The 19,087-nt window shown below is 47.2% G+C and overlaps 3 protein-coding genes across 5 annotated transcripts in view; 2 read left to right on the top strand and 1 right to left on the bottom strand.

Annotated features, from left to right (window-relative positions):
• The window catches only part of CDKL1 (cyclin dependent kinase like 1), a 16,173-nt gene extending 14,824 nt beyond the window's left edge, over nucleotides 1–1,349 (top strand). For both annotated transcript variants that reach the window (XM_021536071.3, XM_021536070.3), the window contains exon 9: nucleotides 337–1,349. In XM_021536071.3, coding sequence (XP_021391746.2) covers nucleotides 337–444 — 108 coding nt within the window. In that variant the 3' untranslated portion in view covers nucleotides 445–1,349. The remainder of the gene's footprint in view (nucleotides 1–336) is intronic.
• On the bottom strand, nucleotides 1,223–5,566 carry DMAC2L (distal membrane arm assembly component 2 like). 2 transcript variants are annotated; one of them, XM_077783871.1, is made up of 5 exons: nucleotides 5,550–5,566; nucleotides 4,988–5,085; nucleotides 4,184–4,392; nucleotides 3,237–3,408; nucleotides 1,223–2,764 (listed from the first exon to the last, which is right to left on the bottom strand). In XM_077783871.1, exons 2-5 carry the CDS (start codon nucleotides 5,077–5,079, stop codon nucleotides 2,650–2,652), a joined length of 588 nt encoding a protein of 195 aa, XP_077639997.1. In that variant the 5' UTR covers nucleotides 5,080–5,085; nucleotides 5,550–5,566; the 3' UTR covers nucleotides 1,223–2,649. The 2 variants fall into 2 exon arrangements, with proteins under 2 accessions (XP_077639997.1, XP_077639996.1); XM_077783870.1 differs by lacking the exon at nucleotides 5,550–5,566 and having other exon boundaries at nucleotides 4,988–5,354.
• L2HGDH (L-2-hydroxyglutarate dehydrogenase) lies at nucleotides 5,342–19,087 on the top strand. Its single transcript, XM_077783869.1, has 10 exons — nucleotides 5,342–5,418; nucleotides 7,040–7,155; nucleotides 8,671–8,822; nucleotides 10,841–10,972; nucleotides 11,570–11,732; nucleotides 12,270–12,304; nucleotides 13,305–13,472; nucleotides 14,832–14,989; nucleotides 15,896–16,027; nucleotides 17,160–19,087. Exons 1-10 carry the CDS (start codon nucleotides 5,342–5,344, stop codon nucleotides 17,353–17,355), a joined length of 1,329 nt encoding a protein of 442 aa, XP_077639995.1. The 3' UTR covers nucleotides 17,356–19,087.

The raw sequence follows: 19,087 nt of genomic DNA, 5'->3' as shown, positions 1-19,087 counted from the left end.
TTATTCCTGTGAGCCGCATTCCCCATGGCAGCTCTAAAGCTGAGCTGGGACAGGCAGGGAGGTTGGAGGTGAGGGATGGAGAACTGCTACAGTGTCAATTCTGTAGAGACTGATTGGCCTCTTCCATTCCTGTGACCTGGGATGTTTCTTGCCTAATGGAATTCATTAATGAGTTGTTCTAGTTGCAGTCCGGTCACAAAACCCCAGAATCTTAGCATGGAAAGTACAGGGTTACAGTAGGGATAGTTTTATTGCTCATATTCCATGTAAAAATTGATTCCATGTGTGCTTTATTCCCATTCCAAACAAATATACACGGTGTAACCTGTCCTTTAGTTACAGCACCTGCCTCAGCTGACCTGCAGCAAAGTTCTCCCAGCTTTGGACAGCAAGAAGAACTGCTGCAAGACAAGGAAATCAAACTACCACTTCCCAAACATCTGACCAGGTGGCAGATCAAAACTCAGTTGTTCAAAGTCATCCAGGATTTATAAATGGAGGATACACAGTGAGAAACTAAATGACTAAAAGTTATGGCACGTACAGAGTGATCTGTCCTCTACTCTGGGTCACTGATGGAGAGGAAGTGATGCAGAAAGAACTCCAAGCTCATCTTAGTGTACGAAGGCAAATGCATTCTGCTTTAATTCCTGATTGCCTCCTGGTTCAGGATTACCCCCACCCAGTGCTTACAGGATGACATTTAAAGCTGTCTCCTGCATTTCAGACTTGGCAGGAGAACTCCACCTTGCCAAATACAGAGTCCCTCCTGTGGGGCTGGGCCCGAGTCCCTGCTCTGGGAGGAGCTGTGCCTGCTGCTGAAGGGCCGAAGCTGTGCTGGTGCAGCCCAGGCTGGGAGGGGCTGCTCCAGGGATACTCGGGCTCACTCCTGCCCTTTCAGAGCTCGAAGACCTCAGAGTGCTGCTGGGACACCAGGAGAGCAGAGCAACAGCATCCCTGCTCTGTCTTTAGTCTTTTCAGAGCTTCTGCAAGTTTCATCCTTGAATTCTGCTTCTGACAAGAGTGAGGGCACTTGCTTGTAGTTACAAACCTGATTTTATCAAAACTAATCATGGATGTAATTTATAACAATGGCCAGACACAGGCAGGAATTCTACCTAAGTGTTTGTATTAGAACGACTGGGATTTGTAGCATCTCAGAATACAATATTGTGATGATTTTGGATAAAAGAAATACAGCTTTTTCCAATTTACTGGAGTATTTTGCTATATAAAACTTTATTACCGGGCAAGAACATCCTCTTTTTACTGACACTTAGAGCAAAAATGTTTTGCCAGTACATTTTGTGTTCCACAATAATAAAGCCCTTTCAGTGGGACAGATGCCACGTCCTGTGTGTGCCTGTGGCCCTTCTGTTTCCTTACACATGGAAAACCATCTCTGAGACAGCACTGTGCATCTGGCTGGTTGGAGATCTGCCTTCTGCCCTTCCCTTGCCCAAACCCAGGGATTTGAGTGACAGTGCTGTGCTCTCCCTGAGGATGAGCCATTCCCACTGTGCTGGCACCGGTGAGGCCCTGCCTCCAATCCTGGGAGCAGTTTTGAGTCTCTCACAAGAAAGGCATTGAGGGGCTGGAGCGTGTCCAGGGAAGGGAACAGAGCTGGGAAGGGTCTGGAGCACCAGGAGAGGCTGAAGGAGCTGGAAAGGGGCTGAGCCTGGAGAAAAGGAGGCTCAGGAGGGACCCTGACAACTTCACAGCTCCTGCCAGGAGGGGACAGCCAGGGGGGTAGGGCTCTGTTCCCAGGAACAGGAGAGGGAACGGCCTCAGGCTGGGCCAGGGGAGGTTTGGATTGAATATTGGGGAAAATTTCTCCATGGAAAAGGTTGTCCAGCCCTGGCAGAGCTGCCCAGGACAGTGGTGGACTCACCATCCCTGCAGGGATTTAAAAGCCACATGGATGTGGCACTTAGGGACACGTGTCAGTGGTGGCTTTGGCAGTGCTGGGGGAACACCTGGACTCCCATGATCTCCGAGGATTTTTCCAACCTCAGCAATTCTCAATGACTTTTATTTATCAGGAGGGATGAGGATGCAACTCCAGAGCTGCACAGAACTGCAGCAGTCCATCAGCACACAGCAAAAATGTGCTCAAGGCCGTGCCAAAAGCTGCTGCTCCTGCACAAAGAGCCGTGCTCCCTTCAGCAGCTCCGTGCTCCTGAGGGGGTGACCCTGCCTGCCTGCAGATGTTTGAACCAGACAAAACTCCCAAGTGTGAAGAACACAAAAAGACCCAGAACCTCTTTTATTAAATCAGCACCCACCTACTGGGCGTGATTCTCCCAGAGGGAACAGCACCAACACCACACACCCCAACATTCCCCCACTGCCACTTTGCCTCCATGCAATAAAATACTGAAAACTTCTAACTGAGGTATTCAGAGCTTCCTAGAAAAACAGGAAACAGATGCCTGTGTGCAGAGGCCTGCCCTGTCTGCTGTTGATCCACCACTGAGTTTAGGCTTAATAAAAATTAATTGCATGATTTCTTAAAAGGTCACATACACCTTTGAGGCCAGACTGGGAGAGCTGGGCTTACTGGAAATACAGTGGTGTCTACAACCTCATTTATGCAATGTGAGATAAATCCTAGGAAATCACATACATCTCAGTCACGTGCTGCTGTGTTTATTCCAAATCCAGCTCCAGCTCCAGGTTGGGCAGTGCCTGCTGAAGGACACGGAAGGTCGTTTCTTTCTCTCTGATCCCAGGAAGGTCACTCAGATACAAATATTCCAGGTTCCTGTAAATATTCAAAAAGAAAATGGGCGACTACTATTGAATTGCTGACAGAGAAATTGGAGAAATTATTCTACTGCATAAGAATTTTGTTGTTTCGAGTATTTTAAATGGTGACTGGAACTTTTGGTATTTTAAATGGTTCTAAGGGAAGTTTGTTTCTGAAGTGGGTGCTTGGGATTTTTAGCTGCAGTATCCAACTGCGCCCCATTCCTGAGCACCCCGACCCTGAGGTACAAAAGGAATGGCAGGAAGCTGTGAGGTGGAGAAGCACTAAAAGCTACAGGACACAGCCAAACCCTGCCCTGCAGAGCTGCTGCAGGAGGGGTCAGGAACAGCAGCCAAGCTGGTCATTACTTACCCTCGAGCCCACCCCACAGCCCTGCCACAGGCAGACTGCAGCCCTTGCAGGCAGCACCATCCCAACCCCAGAGCCTGGAGCAGGGAGCTGTGGAAGCACTCAGTGGCTCACATACGTCAGCTTGTGGAGTGCAAGAATGCCTTTGTCTGTGACATTCCCACAGGAAATGATCTTCAGCTGCTGCAGACTCTTCTGGAGGTTGCTGGTCTCGCTGAGCCGCTGCAGACACTCGTCCTGTATGTACATGCACTTCTCCAGCTTGATGTCCGTAACGTGCTCCAGGCCATCTGCAAAGGCACCACTGAGGATCTGCTCCAGAATTCCAGCACCAGCCTGTGCTGGTGGTTAAGTTCTCCATTTAATAACTGCCCCTAAAACCACCCAGCAACACATTCCTTTATACACAATGAATCTCCAAAGTCCCTTTGTGCTACTTCAGATTTAGGAAAACCTCGAGGTTTGAGCCATTTCAGTAAGATTTCAAGAGGACCAAAATGGGCAAGTAACAGAAAACCTACACAATTTTTGGTAATAAACAATGACTCCGACATAAGAAAGTGCTAATGCCAGAAATTCAGGGTCCCTTGCTATGGAAAAATAAAACAGCCTGTTCCCGTTTTGTTTTCCGTTATTTAAAGGCCACCTGAAACCTGTTTAATCACTTATTTTTAAGACATTTAAGAGAGCCTACTTTTTGTCTATGAAGACATCACAAAATCCTGGAGGATGAGCAGAATTACAACTTCAGAGACACCAAAATCATCCCTTGGTGCAGAAGAAAAATAATATTTATAGTGCTTTTTGCCACAAACTCATCAAAATTTGTGGCACCTCCTTAGTGCTGCAGCCACTTCACGTAAAAGCTGAAGTTCTCAATGTCTTTCCACTTCATACCACACCTCCAGCAAAACCTTGGGGACTGATAAATATTTGTAAAGTAGGAAAAAACCCACAAATTATTTATCTGTATCTTGCTAAGGAAGCAGAAAAATGACACCATTCTTCCTATTTTGGTGCAGTTAAAGTGACACCCATTAAGAACAATCACCGTGTGTACATTACCCAGATAGTCAAACCCTCTGTACATGATGCAGGAGTCGGTGGCGTTGATGGCTTCGATCTTGTACTTGCCCAGGGGCCCCGTGGGGAGCCCGTTGTAGTCCTGCTGCCACTTGGGCGAGCCCTGGAACCTGACCAGGGCCCCGCAGCGCAGCAGCCACTCCGAGGCCGCCCGGTCGGGACCCACGGCTCGGATGCGCTCGTGGTCCACCCTGCAGGGCACAGAGAGCAGCCACAGCCCGGCTGTAGCGCGGCACAATTATTCCGTAATTAATCGTAATTAACATCCCTGCCTGCGTAGTATCTGGTTGTGTGCACGGTCAGAGAAGTAAGGACGTGATTTACTAAAAATGGTATACAGGTTATTTTTTGATTGTGCGGTGCTCGGTCTGGTGTGAGGTTTTTTTAAGTGGCAGATGCTTCTTAGTAAAAAAAGAATACAAATACAACTGGACTCAACTCTGTTTCCTTCCATGTCTGTAAGGAAAGACAAGTGTGCTCCTGGTTGAGTACTGGGGTCAATGAAGACCAGGATTCAGGGATGGGATCCATGTGGGCAGCTTGCCTTGCCCATTCCAGGGCAGGGGCAGAGCCCGCACCTCCCTCTGGAATGTCACGGCTTGGGAAGGGGAGGCAGGCACGGACTGACCCCTGCCCAACCACCAACATGCAATATGGGGGGAAAGAGGAGCATTAATGACACAAAACATTTTCTGCAGCGCAGGGACTCGATTGTTCTGCTTCACAAACCGCGCAGAGGATCTGAGGGCTCTGAAAGTTAATTATTAACCAGCGACTCACTCTTACTTGTTGAACACGGCATTCAGCCATCCCCAGAAGGCTCTACAACTGCCCGGCGGCAGCGGCGGCTTCCTCAAGAGCGTCCCCAGAGCCATCATCACCTCCTGGCGGGCGGCAGAGGGGGAAGGCAGATGTTGTCAGCAGCAGCGGGAGGCCGCGCCGCCCTCAGGGCCTGACCGGGGCTGTGAGCCCGGCGGGACCCACGGCTGCAGGGCGGGGGGGCTCGCCCAGCGGAGCGGAGCAGGAGGACAAGAGGAAGAGGAGGAGGAGGAAGAGGAGGCGAGGAGGAGAGGAAGAGAGGAGAGGAGGAGAGGAGAGGAGGACGCGCGGCCGCGGCCCGGCGCTCCCTCCGCCCCCAAGATGGCGGCGGCGCTGAGGGGCCGCGCGCGCCCGGGCGGGGCCGCGGCGCTGTGGCGGCTGCAGGGCCGGCGGCGCAGGTGAGGCGGCCGCAGCCGCGCCTTCCCCGAGCCGGCCTCCTCCCCAGACCCGGCCTCTCCCCTGCCCTAGCCGCCTGAGCCTTGTCCCTGTCCCCTGTCCTTTCCCCTCTCTCCCTTCCCTCTCTTCTTACCTCTGCTCATCCATTTCCCCCGTCCCTTTCCGTATCACTTCCCCCTATCCTTTCCCCTCACTCCTTTCCCTCTCTTCTTACCTCTTCTCATCCATTTCCCCCGTCCCTTTCCGTATCACTTCCCCCTATCCTTTCCCCTCACCCCTTTCCCTCTCTTCTTACCTCTTCTCATCCATTTCCCCCGTCCCTTTCCGTATCACTTCCCCCTATCCTTTCCCCTCACCCCTTCCCCTCTCTTCTTACCTCTGCTCATCCATTTCCCCTGTCCCTTTCTATATCACTTCCCCCTATCCTTTCCTCTCACCCCTTCGCTTCACTTTTTACCTCTGCTCATCCTTTTCCCTTGTCCTTTCCCTTCACCCCTTACCTCTGCTCATCCATTTCCCCTGTCTTTCTGTATCATTTTCCCCTATCCTTTCCCCTCACCCCTTCCCTTCACTTCTTACCTCTGCTCATCCATTTCCCCTGTCTCATTCTGTATCATTTTCCCCTATCCTCTTCCCCTCTCTTCTTACCTCTGCTCATCCACTTCCCCGTCCCCTTTCTGTACCATTTTCCCCTATCCTTTCCCCCTTCCCCTACCCCCGTCCCTCTCACCTGTATCCTCTATGTTTGCTATATCACCTTTCCCTCTCCCCTTTTCCTCTCTCCTTTATCCCCTATATTCTCTATAGCCACTTCCCCTGTGTGAAAAAAATGAATGTTTTATGACCGGCTTTTTGCAAATGTTACGATGAATATTATATGTGTAATGTTTGAAAATTATGCTGTATTAATTCTCTTAAGTAATGTGTTAAATATATTTTTAGGTTATAACACAATATTAAAATAGAAACTATGCTATGTAAGATACTTTTTAACTAGCTCAAGAAAGAGATGAGATAATCAAGAAACCTTTGCACAGAGATAACAGCAACAGGGCACATAAAGAATTGCAGCCTGCTTATTGGAAAAGACAAACATTCTTCCACCTTCTCTCTGTCTTTATGGAACCACCAGGATTAAGGGGAAGAAGCTGACAAAAACCAGAAAAACTTAATTTGCAAGGAATTTATGCACCATGTATGAGATATGTGAATATGCAACAGGCTATATTGCTTTTAAGGTTATTCCTTTGTTCACAAGGTAGGCTTTTCATGACTTAGTGTCTGAGAGCATTCGGATGGATGTCCATAATTCTTTGCTTTTTATTGTCCTAACTCTAAATTTTTATTACTCTAATTGTAGTACTATTTTTATAACCATTTTATTATCATTAAACTTTTAAAAATTTTAAAAACCAGTGATGGGCGTTTTTCACACCCTTTATATTCTTTATCTGCTGTCCTTATCCTTTTCCGCTGGACATTATTCATCACCCCTATCCACTTTCCTCTATTCCATTTTCCTTAGATCTCCTTCCCTCTTTCCCCGTCCCCTCTGTTCCGTACACGCCCTGTCCGTGTCCCTGTCCCCACGGGGCCGTGCTGACGGCCGTGGTGTCCCCGCAGCTCGTTCGACGTGGCCGTGGTGGGCGCGGGGATCGTGGGGCTGGCGGCGGCCCGGGAGCTCATCCAGCGCCATCCCTCGCTGGCCTTCGCCGTGCTGGAGAAGGAGCAGGAGCCGGGTACGGAGCGGGGACGGGGACAGGGACCCACGGGAGGCTGTGCCCGCTGCCTCAGCATCCCGTGGGTGTCTGTGTGGAGGGAGCAGCTCGTGGGCAGTGGTGGTGGGAGAGCAGCTGCACTTGTTGTTGGAGTGGGTGATGGATTTCCCATCCTGGAAGTGATCCAGGCTAGGCTGGACATGGCTTGGAGCAGCCTGGGATAGTGGGAGGTGTCCCTGCTCGTGGTAGAGGGTGGAATGAGGTGATCTATAAAAGTTCATTCCATCCAAAACCATCCTGGAATTCTGTGATGGCTCCCACAGAATTCACAGGTTGGAAGAGACCTTCAAGACCATCGAGTCCAACCCAGCCCCAACAGCTCAACTCAACCCTGGCACCCAGTGCCACATCCAGGCTTTGTTAAACACACCCAGGGATGGGGACTCCACCACCTCCCTGGGCAGAACATTCCAGAACTTTATCACTCTTTCCATGAAAATCTTTTTCCTAATATCCAACCTGTATTTCCCTTGGTGCAGCTTGAGATTACATGTCAGTGCCAGGACTCTCCCCTAACAGGGGATTTCTTCCTCCCTCTCCCAAGGATGTGTCCTTCAGCAGAGTTGTCATGGTCTGTGCTTTGCTGCTGGGACTTCAGGGTGGGAATTTGAAATTCAAAGATCCTGAGTGCTGCTGCTGCACTGTCAGGAGAGAGGACAAGGAGGGTGAATAACCAGGAAATGGAAATAGTGCAGCTTGTGGGAGGACACAGGCAGGTCCTGCATGGAGCTGGCAGAATCCCAAGGGATAGACATCAGTGGTGAACTCCAAACAGGACCTGTGAGTTCAAAATCTTGTCTTAAGTAGCTCCATCAGCCTGGCTATAAATTGCTCTTGAGATGTTCCATGAATGATGCAAAATTACTTTTTATCCCCAAGACATACCCCAAGTCCTTAATAGCTGTGCGAGTGCCAAGCAGGAATGGCCTTTGGGCATCCATACCTTAAGCTTGACCAAATTACTTCACTAAAAATGTTTGTGGTATTTTTCACCTCTATTTTTATCTATTTGCAAAGAGGAAATAGCAACCTAACCCAGTTCACAAATACTCAAAAATCCTCCCAGGCCTGCTAGCATGTCCAAAGGAATTGTGGATTGCACAGATACATTGTTGGATTAGGCCTTAAGGGATACATTTCATTGTAAAAATTGCATTTTTTCAAATTAATTTTAGCCTGTAAAACATTTTGATTGATTGGTTTGTTCTCGAAGGAAAAATTTGTGGTTTTAGGGGTTTTTCCCCTGTTGGTCCAACACAATGCAGGCTGTGATGGATTATCATTAACCAGGGCTGGCTGTGTCAGTGTTTCTCTCACCTTTTGAGGCCAGGGGAGGAATTAATTGTGCAGTTCTCTCACTTGATCATCTCTTACAATGCTGATTTAAGGCAGGACCTCAATCAACTCATTTTTCTGACAGCAGAAGTGATGAATTTGGAACAAATGAGCTCTAACAATGTGTTTCTCTGTCTCTAGCCCATCACCAGAGTGGACACAACAGCGGTGTGATCCACAGTGGGATTTACTACACCCCTGGCTCCCTGAAGGCCAAGCTCTGCGTGCAGGGGGCAGCCCTGTGCTACAAATACTGTGACCAGAAGGGGATTCCCTACAAACAGTGTGGAAAGGTACAGGAATTCCTGGGATTCCCTGCTTTACCCTTGGAAACTGAAGCTGTGTGGTGTGTGGTACAACATATGGCACAGGCCTGGTCGTGGGTTTTCTCCACACTCTCCAAAGTGCACATCATTTTATACATAAATGTATATAATGTATAAATAATTTTATACATAAATGTATCTAGCGTATACATAATTTTATACATAAATGTATATAATGTACATAAATGTGCATAATGCCCTCCTGCCCCCAAACCATCCCTTCCTGCTGATGAGTCTCAGTTTGAGGGAAGGTTTTTCATGATTCTCCCCACCCTGTCTTTAGGCTTACAGCCATTTCTAATTCAGTGTGTCTTTGGTGAGAGCCAGGACTGGGCAGAGCATTCCAGGTGTGGTCAGGCTCAGTGAAACAGAGTTCTGTATCCATTTCCCAGTTCTGTATCCCATTTCCCAGCTCCTTGCTGGGCATTGAGCTGCTGTTTCCACAGGACTCCCTACCCTGACCCCAAGGTTTTGGCCCTGAGGGATAAATTTGAATTCCATGTTTTTTCTTGGAGCTGTGTCTGGTCCCTGCTCCCTCTGCTGCCACGCTGGGCACAGGGTGGCACTGTGGATCTGTGCAGCAGCACACCTGAGGGGACAGCCTGTTCAAAGCTCCTGTCCTGAAGGGGTCAGCTGGAGCCTGGGTGAGCTGAATTTGTGAATTTTGTACCAACAGCAGGGTGGCAGCTGGAGCAGGGCAGTGCCTGTCCCCTGTGCTGGCACTGCTGGGACACCTCCAGTGCTGGGGACAGCTCTGGGCTGCTCACAGCAAAGCCACAGGAGGGGCTGGAGCATGTCCAGGGCAGGGAACAGAGCTGGGAAGGGTCTTGAGCACCAGGAGAGGCTGAGGGAGCTGGGAAGGGAATGGAGAGTTCCTGAGGAGCTGGGAAGGGAATGGAGAGTTCCTGAGGAGCTGGGAAGGGAATGGAGAGTTCCTGAGGGAGCTGGGAAGGGGCTGGAGAGTTCCTGAGGAGCTGGGAAGGGGCTGGAGAGTTCCTGAGGAGCTGGGAAGGGGCTGAGCCTGGAGCAAAGGAGGCTCAGGGGACCTTGTGGCTCTCACAGCTCCTGCCAGGAGGGGACAGCCGGGGGGTCGGGCTCTGCTCCAGGAACAGGGACAGGAGGAGAGGGAACGGCCTCAAGTAGCACCATGAAGCTTTAGGTTTGATATTGGGGAAATTCCTTCCTGGAAAGGGTTGTCCAGCCCTGGCACAGCTGCTCAGGGCAGTGCTGGAGTCTCCATCCCTGAAGGGATTGAAAGTCTCTGTGGATGTGGCACTTGGGGGCATGGGGCAGTGGTGGCCTTGGCAGTACTGAGGGATCAGCTGGACTCTTAGAGAGCTTTTCCAACCTCAACAATTCCATGTTTCCATGACACTTCCCTGGCAGTGTTCACTCCAGGGAAGATAATGGTGAAACTTCAGCTTTCCCTAAAGCAGCCCCAGGCTTGGAGAGCTTCACATCTGTGAGGTGCCAGAGCTGGGCTGGCCTGGAAGGATCATGGCCTATGCAAAGCTGGCACAGGTAATTCACAGCCTGGATTTATCTCCTGTGATAGCTGTGAACAGACTCCTGGTACAATTCCACTCAGACCATGTCACAACACGTCCTCACTCTGTAATTGAGGCTCTTGGAGGTTTGTGCATCCTGGGTTGAGTTCAGTTTTACTTCTGAAAGCATCCCAGTGGTTCTTTAAATTCAAATTCTCTTCTCTCACATGCAGACTTGTAGTCTCAGGCTGCTTCTGGCAAATATTGTCAACTGATAGTAACCCAAACTACTACTACCCAAAGAGTTTAGCATTTACTTTTTAATTCTCTGTGATATATTAGTGCTTCCTCAGCAACAGAATTCTGTGCAATTAATGGCACCAACCATTCTTCACCCCCTGGATTTATTGTTCACTCATTCACTACTGCTCGTGCTTGATGCCAAACCTGCCCTGGCTCTGTTTTGCTCACTGCTGTGCCTTTTTTCCTTTCCCGAAGCTGATTGTAGCCGTGGAACAGGATGAAATTCCAAGGCTCAAAGCTCTGTATGAGAGGGGGCTGCAGAACAATGTCCCAGGGCTGAAACTCATTGGAGCCAAGGAAATCAAGGAGAAGGAGCCCTTCTGCAGGGTAAGGGGTTGCCATACTTCCAATTAGCTAATTGTAAGAGCTTCTAATTCTAATTGTCAGAGCTGTTTCTCAGGTGAAAACATATTTTAATATAACACAAATACTTTTCTGGCTTTGAGGTTCAAGCTCAGAAGAGCCTGAAAATTCCTTCCCAACCATAAAAGTAGATTTGGATCAAGCCCATTTCAGTGCAGTTGGTGTGGTTGTTATGTAGCACTTCTCAGCCAGTTTGTTCTCACAGCAGGAGGAATGTGTGAAGCACAGATTTGTTATTGATTAGTCTTGTCTTTGTTTGAAAGGAAAGGCTGGATGTGAATTCCCTGTGCTGTTTCATCTGGCAGCTTGCTCTGGTGTAGCTGTGTCACTTAGGAGTGGCAGTTGTACGTACAGACAGAAATTTTCTAGAAAAGAATCTTTTTCAGTCTTTTTCTTTTCCCTGTAAACATTTTGGATCTGCTCCCTAAAAGCCTCTTTGAGTGTTCCAGGTGCAGCTGAGCACGTGGGGTGACAGCAGCTCTCCCTTCTCGTGGCAGTGCAGATATTGCAGATGAAACATTCCAACTTCACTCATCCTCTGTGTCTCTGAAACCCTTCCAGGGACTGATGGCCCTTGATTCTCCCTACACTGGCATTGTGGATTACAAACAAGTGGCCCAGTCCTATGCCAGAGACTTCCAGGAAGCAGGTGGGACCATCCTGACTGATTTCGAAGTCACAAATATGGAGATGGCCAAAGAAAGTTCTGCAGAAAGTGAAGATGGTAAGGCTGGATTTTATTGCCCTTCATTTGCTACAAAGATTTTGTTCAAAACACAATTGTTTTAACTGAAATGACATTTCTGAATTCTCTCTCCTAGGGATGAGAAAAAAGGCAAAATTATCTTAATGAGAGTATTCAGCAAACTCAGGGTTTTTTTGCAGGCAGGTCACCCTTCAGCTGAAACATTTAAAAGTGATGGAAGAAAGTGTAAAATGGAGAAATAAAGTTGTTCTCTCCTCTTAAAATAAGATTTATCTGAATCTTGCATGTTTATTCTTGTGATAGTGATTTTCCTTATTCTGAAGGCAGTTTGGATGTGTGCTGGCACACAGAGGGAAGAATAAAAACCCTATTAATTAATAAATAACAGTCATGTCCAACAACATTAATTATGACAACAGTAGTTCTTCCATAGCTTAGAAAATATTCCAGTGGAAAATTCCTTCCTGGTGACAAGCTGCTTGTTCTGTCAGTTCTCTGTTACTTGTTTTAGTAACTTGTTTTAGTAACTCCTTCTCTTGTCTAATTCCATTGCAGGCCTGAAATACCCAGTCATTGTTAGGAACAAAAAGGTAAGGGTGAAAAACAAGTTTTCATTCCTTCCAGGAAGCTGCTTCTCCTTTTCTTCAGTTTTTTTTTTTTCTTGTGAATTAATAATTTCAAAAAAAAAAAAAAAAGGTTAAAAAGCTGCTATTCAGCAATATGATCAGTTTAATAAAACAACTGCAATCAGTTCTCAACAATGAGGATGTTCAAATTATTTGATAATAATAATAATGTTTATGTAAAATATTAAACGACAGCTTTCTGCTGCCTAACATTCACATCCCTTATCTGATTTATTTGCACAATCTGATGCTTGTGCTCCCAAGAACTTCTTTATGACTTGTTCATTTGGTGACAAACACCAATTTTCATGTTTACTTTTGGGCTCTGGCATCCATAAAATGATAAAGAGGCTTTTAGCATCATTTTATTATCATTTTATCACCAGAACTACTTCAGTGAAACAGGTGCATGACAGCTGCTGTTCCTGCAAGTCAGGAACTGTGGTTCACCTTCAGGAGGGAATATCTGGAACAAAAACAACTTCACAACCCCTCTGGTCATTTTTAAATTTAGTTCTGCTGCTTTATTTCTCCTATTTTTTTGTTCTTTCATTAAAAAGCAGCTTCCAAAATCTCTTAAGATTTTTTTCCACCAAATGCTGGTATTTTTTTGATGCAAACATTTTTCAGTTGGAGAAAACAAAAAAATCATATTTAAAAGCAGATACTGTGAGCTAAATAAATAGATAGTAGTTTTTAATTTTTATTTATTAACTTATTTAGATGGTAAAGGTGTTTAATATTTAGCAGCTGTCCTTACCTGTGTGCTGTCAATTTGTGTAGCTGCTCCCACCCTGTGAGGTCAAATCAGTGAACATCCTTATTTAACTTACATAAATAAGTTAATTTTTTTTTCAATAAGTTAAATAAATTTTATTTATTTAAATAAATGCCTGTGGGGTTTTTCTGAGTGTTTTTTTAAGGCGATAAATGGAATTTTAACATGGTTTTTTGTTTCCCACAGGGTGAGGAGATCTCCTGTGGGCACATTTTGACCTGTGCAGGGCTTCACTCCGACCGCCTGTCCCAGATCAGCGGCTGCAGCCCCGAGCCCAGGATTGTCCCATTCCGGGGGGATTATTTGGTGCTAAAACCAGAAAAGTCTTACTTGGTGAAAGGAAATATTTATCCAGTATGTACCCCCTGGTTTGTCTGTCACAGGGTGCCCTAAGAGCTGCTAAAAAAGCAGAAAAAGGAAAAAAATTCTGTGGTTGTTTCTGTCGGACAGTGATACACACACATGGATGGAGATTCAGATGGTTTTGGACAGCTCAGCTTGGATTTTGTTAATTTTTTTGTTAATTTAGGAAAACATGGAAGTGCCATGTGGGAAGTTATTGCCAGTTTTGTTTATGATTTTAGTTTTGGTTTTTTTTGTTTTTTTTTTACTTAATAGAGAAAAGATGGAATGGCCACACATTGCCATATATCCAGAAAACTCTAAATTATTTCTGTATGTCCTAAAATAAATCTGTAGGCAGGATTCAGAAGTCAGGGAGCGATGACAGCCAATTATTATTTATTATTTAAGTAATTATAACAGTCCTGTTTAATCTCTTTATTGATAATCTGGACCAAGGGGCTGACTGTACCCTCAGGAAATTCACAGATGACACAGGAGGTCTTTTCCAGCCTCGGTGATTCTGGGATTCTGTGATGAATGATTGATGAATGGTTCAATTTTTTGTCCTGATACCCAACACTCCGATTTAGGTACTTTCCTCTCAAGCTTATTTTTGAATTAACTGATTTTGTCATTAAAAATAGATGTGGGAGAAAGGGGAACAACCTTTCTACCACCTAATATAGACAAATAATGGGAGGAGAAGCAGCAATCCCAGACAGAAAATGTCGTTACAGAGCAAGTGGAGAGAATTCCTAGGGCAGCATTTTAGCTAATTCTGTACATTTAAACACTGATTTTCTGAATATGAGACTGGCTTTAAGTGCTAAATACTGGATCTTTGGGAAAATTGGAATGCTGGGCATTGCTATTTATCTGATCTCACCTGGCAATGATTCAGGATCCTGTCTTGAGATGGGAGGGAGGAAGTGGAACAAAAAAAGAACATGCAGATTTATTATTATTATTAGCATTATTATTAGCATTAACCATGCCTGCTAAGTTCAGGCTGGTTTGAACACACAGTATGGGTTTCCTAATATTTTGTATTCTATTTTATTGCAGTATAATTGCTGCTGGTGAATAAAATCAGGGTGTCGTTGGCTTATATCCTAAGAAATCATGTGGACTTTTTTTCCCCCCTGAAATTAGTTTTCCTTTTCCCTAAAATTCAGCTTTATCTGGCCCTGCTCTGTTCTCCAGTGTTTTAATTGATGACATGCCACAACTGCACAATTAACAAGCAGCAAAAGCAGCTCAGAGCCAGTTCTGAGCTTCTGTGACTCAGAGTTTTGTTGCTGTGATGGGAAATGAAATGGCAAATTTGCTGTTTGTAAGAGCTCTGCTCACTCCTGTGTCCCATTGCAGGTTCCCAACCCTCGTTTCCCATTCCTGGGATTCCATTTCACTCCCAGGATGGATGGCAGCATTTGGCTTGGCCCTAATGCAGTGCTGGCCTTTAAGAGAGAGGGCTACAAACTCTTGGACTTCAGCCCTGGAGACTTCTTAGATGCTGTGACCTACAGGTAATGCCTCATGTTTGCGTCTGCTGGCTGCTCTTGTTGAAATGTGAGCCATGGAAGCCACTTTTTGTCCAAAATCCTGCTTTTCCCACCTTTTTGGTGTGTTTCAAGACACTTGTGCTGATAAGGGTTGACTTCCCCAAGGCATTTGACTTTGTCTGGTCTCATATTTGAATTTTCCACCAGGACATGTCTCAGCCAGTCTGGGAATGTGGCTGCTCACTGGAAAGTGCTGGTGGAGCTTTTCCAGGGTTGGTTTGCACTGTGATAACTTAATCAACTTAGACAGCATCATTAAATACCTGCAGAAGGTGCTGGGAGCAGAGAAAGGCTGGGAGAGAGAGCTGGGAATGTTCCCCTGGAGAGGAGAAGCTCCAGGGAGAGCTCAGAGCCCCTGGCAGGGCCTGGAGGGGCTCCAGGAGAGCTGGAGAGGGACTGGGGACAAGGATGGAGGGACAGGACACAGGGAATGGCTCCCGGTGCCAGAGGGCAGGGATGGGTGGGAGATTGGGAGTTGGGAATTCCTGGCTGGGAGGGTGGGGAGGCCCTGAAATAGAATTCCCAGAGCAGCTGTGGCTGCCCCTGGATCCCTGTCAGTTTGGACAGGGCTTGGAGCAACCTGGGATGGTGGAAGGGGTCCCTGCCCAAGTTGCTCCAAGCTCCATCAAATCCTGGAACACTTCCAGGACTGGAATTCAGAATTAATTCAATGCCACAAGTCTGTGAACAAGGTTTGTTGAAGCAGAGAAGGACAAACATGTATTTCTCAAATAAAAAGCATGATGTGATTCCTGATTTTCGGGATGGGAACTTGTGCCCTGCAGTTGCATTTGCTGCCTTGTCCAGCAGCTGCACCTGGTGCATTTTGAGGCAGGTTTTCCCTCAGTGCAGTTGTTTCTCCCCTTGCAGTGGGCTGTGGAAGCTGGTGCTGAGGAACGTGTCCTACGGCCTGGGGGAGCTGTACAGAGCCTTCTCCATCAGTGCCCAGGTGAGGCAGCTGCAGAAGTTCATCCCTGAGGTCACCACCAGTGATGTTCTCAGGTAAAAGAAGCTTCTTCTGTTTGGGAAATCTCGTATTTGAACAGCAGAAAACTTGACAGGGGTTTGGTCCCTTCCTCCACCAAAATATGAAACAGAACCTTGGAGGTCCCAGCACAGGAAGGACCTGGAGTTCCTCTGATCACCAGGATGATCAGAGGATGGAGCAGCTCTGCTGGGAGCAAAGGCTGAGAATTTTGGGATTGTTTAGCCTGGAGAAGAGAAGCTTTGGGGTGACCTCACTGTGGCCTTGCAGTACTTCAGGAGAACCTGCAGGAAGATGGAGAGGGATTATTTACAGGGCGTAGGAGTGGTAGGATGAGGGCCTCAACCTGACAGAGGGCAGATTTAGATGGAATACTGGAAGGAATTCCTGGCTGTGAGAGTGGGGAGGCCCTGGCACAGGGTGCCCAGAGCAGCTGTGGCTGCTCCTGGATCCCTGGCAGTGTCCAAGGCCAGGCTGGACAGGGCTTGGAGCACCTGGGACAGTGGGAGGTGTCCCTGCCATGGCAGGGGTGGCACTGGATGGGCTTTAAGCTCACAGCTTGGCCACCTCAATGATCCCATGACTGTCAGATGCCCCCACTCTACCTCCTGAGTGTTAAAACTCCCCAAAAATATGCTTTGTCTCCACTCTCTGCCCTCCTCCCTGTCTCTCTGGACACCTCCTCACAGGAATTCATTTCCTGACTCGGGACCTGTGGCAAGCACATTTCTCTCCCTCTCAGGATTTTTCATTGAGGTGCACAGAGAGAAATGAAAGAGAAAACAATTTCTATTTCTGCTCCTTGTTTTTTCCATGTGGAATGTGCTTGGAGAATTGTTTCCCTGGGGTGAGTGTTTGATTGGATTCTAGTGAGGATTGTTTGAGCCTGGTGGCCAATCCAACCCACGTGGGGCTGGACTCTCAGAGAGGGGCACGAGTTGTGTTAGAGTTATAGTCAGAACAAATAGGTTTGTAGTTTTAGTATCTTCCTTTATGTAGTATATTAATGTATTATAGCATTGTTTTAATAAAGAAATCATTCAGCCTTCTGAATGGAGTCAGACATCAGCATTCTTCCCATTGGGCTCACCTGCATTTACAATAGGGAGCTCATTTTCCTTCTGCTCCTCCTTGCTTTTACTTCCGCAGGGGTCCCTCTGGTGTGAGAGCCCAGGCCCTGGACACCGAGGGCAACCTGGTGGATGATTTTGTGTTCGACGGGGGCTCGGGGGCCGTGGGCAGCCGGGTGCTGCACGTCAGGAACGCTCCGTCCCCCGCCGCCACCTCCTCCCTGGCCATCGCCGCCGCCATCGCCGACGAGGCCCAGCGGCGCTTCCAGCTCTGAATCCCGCAGTGCCAGCAGGAATCCTGCCTGCTGCCCCTCTGCCACCCGGGATTCATCCTCAGGGACACAGAGGTAGTGCCCAGGCAGCCTTGGTTCAGTGCCCACGGGCGTGGCAGGGTGTGCAGCACAGGCAGAGGAGGGAGGGATCCGTCCCTCTGGGTGGGATTTTCCATGGATTTGCCGTGCCTGTGCTCACAGCCTGTGCTCACAGCCTCCTCACAGGGCATGGGGTGGCTCTGTGTGTGCTCTGGTTCCATTGGAATCGGAGTCTGCAGCCCTCTGGATGCCATGGAATAAGGGAGTAGAAGGATAAGCCCTGCTGATGTGGAATTAAAGGCTTTATCAGAAACTGAGAACAATATTCAGAGCCTTCGACGTGCATGTAGAGTATTTCACAGAAAAATAAGCTTAAAGAGGATTACCAAACCCAAGTCAATTTAGATCTGCAATTCAGATACTCTGTCTGATCGCTGTCTGTACTTTTAATAGAGCAGAAATCAAAATATGGATATAAACCATCACTTTTCATTTAATTTACAGCTGGGAAATCAGCGCTGATCAGGAACTTCATCCGTGGGTTTGGGTTTCTTCCTTTGAATGCTGATGATGCAAAAGGAGCTGATCTTTGTCCAGCCAGTTGAGCAATCCAGGGAAAATGGTCTTTGGAACAGGAAATGTGAAGGGAGGGAAGCTCCAGAAACCTGCCTTGAGTCATGTTTGATGTTGCTTCCCTTGGAGCCCGAGCAGGGATGAGTCAGGAAGGTTTCCCGTTTTCCCTGAGCACAAGGGGAGCTCAGACAGTGCTGGTGTCCCCTCTGAACTCCACTGATACCCAATTTTTATCAGGGGTACACCTGGAGGAGTCTGTGAGGAGGGAGAGGTGAATGCTGAGCTGAGGCTCTGGGAGTATCCTGCAGAATTGCTGTAAAGCAGAATTTTGTGGCCTCAGGGACAAAGTATTGAGGATTTTACAGAAGCTGCTGGGTAACACAGATAATTGTGGGGAGTTTGTACCAGAAAATTGGACATTAATTTTTCCTTAAAAAGTTCTTTTCTGAGTTCCTCTGATGGGAGTGGGTTAGCACAGGAGGGCAGCTGTGAGGCTGTACAGATTGGAGTCACTTTTTTGAGGGGAAAAATGGCTTAATCTACCTTTTTTAAGTTGTTGTTGTTGTTATTTTTTTTTTTTTTTTCCCTGATAACATCTACTTTACCAGCAATTTGACTGCTGGAAATTCAAATAACAAAGTGTTGGTCACTTCAGGCAGAGATTCAGCTGTTCCAAGTCTTGCAATGCCACAGGGCTCTGTAAAACTTCCCACAGTGGAACAATTCTATCTTCCCTCCCTGCCAGAAGTGTTGCCTATCAACAGTAAATCCTACAAAAGGATTGCAAAAGCCACTTCCTCCCACATGGGGTGTGGCCCTGACATGTATTAACAGAATAAAGAACATTAAAATGCAAAGCAGACAGAGACCAGGGGGAGTCCTGAGTCAGCATTTCCCTGTGCACTGCTTTTTCCTCTCAGGTGATGATTGTTTGGGGGTAAAAATTTGTTTGGGTTTTTATTTGAAACTTAAATTATGAACCTTGATGCAGCAGTCTGTGAAACGAGGACTTTTCAGAGATAAAAGTTTTACACTTTTGTTATAAATATGATGTCAGGGTTTCAGGCATGAATCTTGTTGCTGACAAAGTGTGAACATGTATTAAATTATTTTCCAAATGAGC

The sequence above is a fragment of the Lonchura striata genome, chromosome 6, assembly GCF_046129695.1.
Source record: "Lonchura striata isolate bLonStr1 chromosome 6, bLonStr1.mat, whole genome shotgun sequence".
In the NCBI taxonomy this organism is placed as follows: Eukaryota; Metazoa; Chordata; class Aves; order Passeriformes; family Estrildidae; genus Lonchura; species Lonchura striata.
This window is presented reverse-complemented; position numbering and strand designations above follow the sequence as displayed.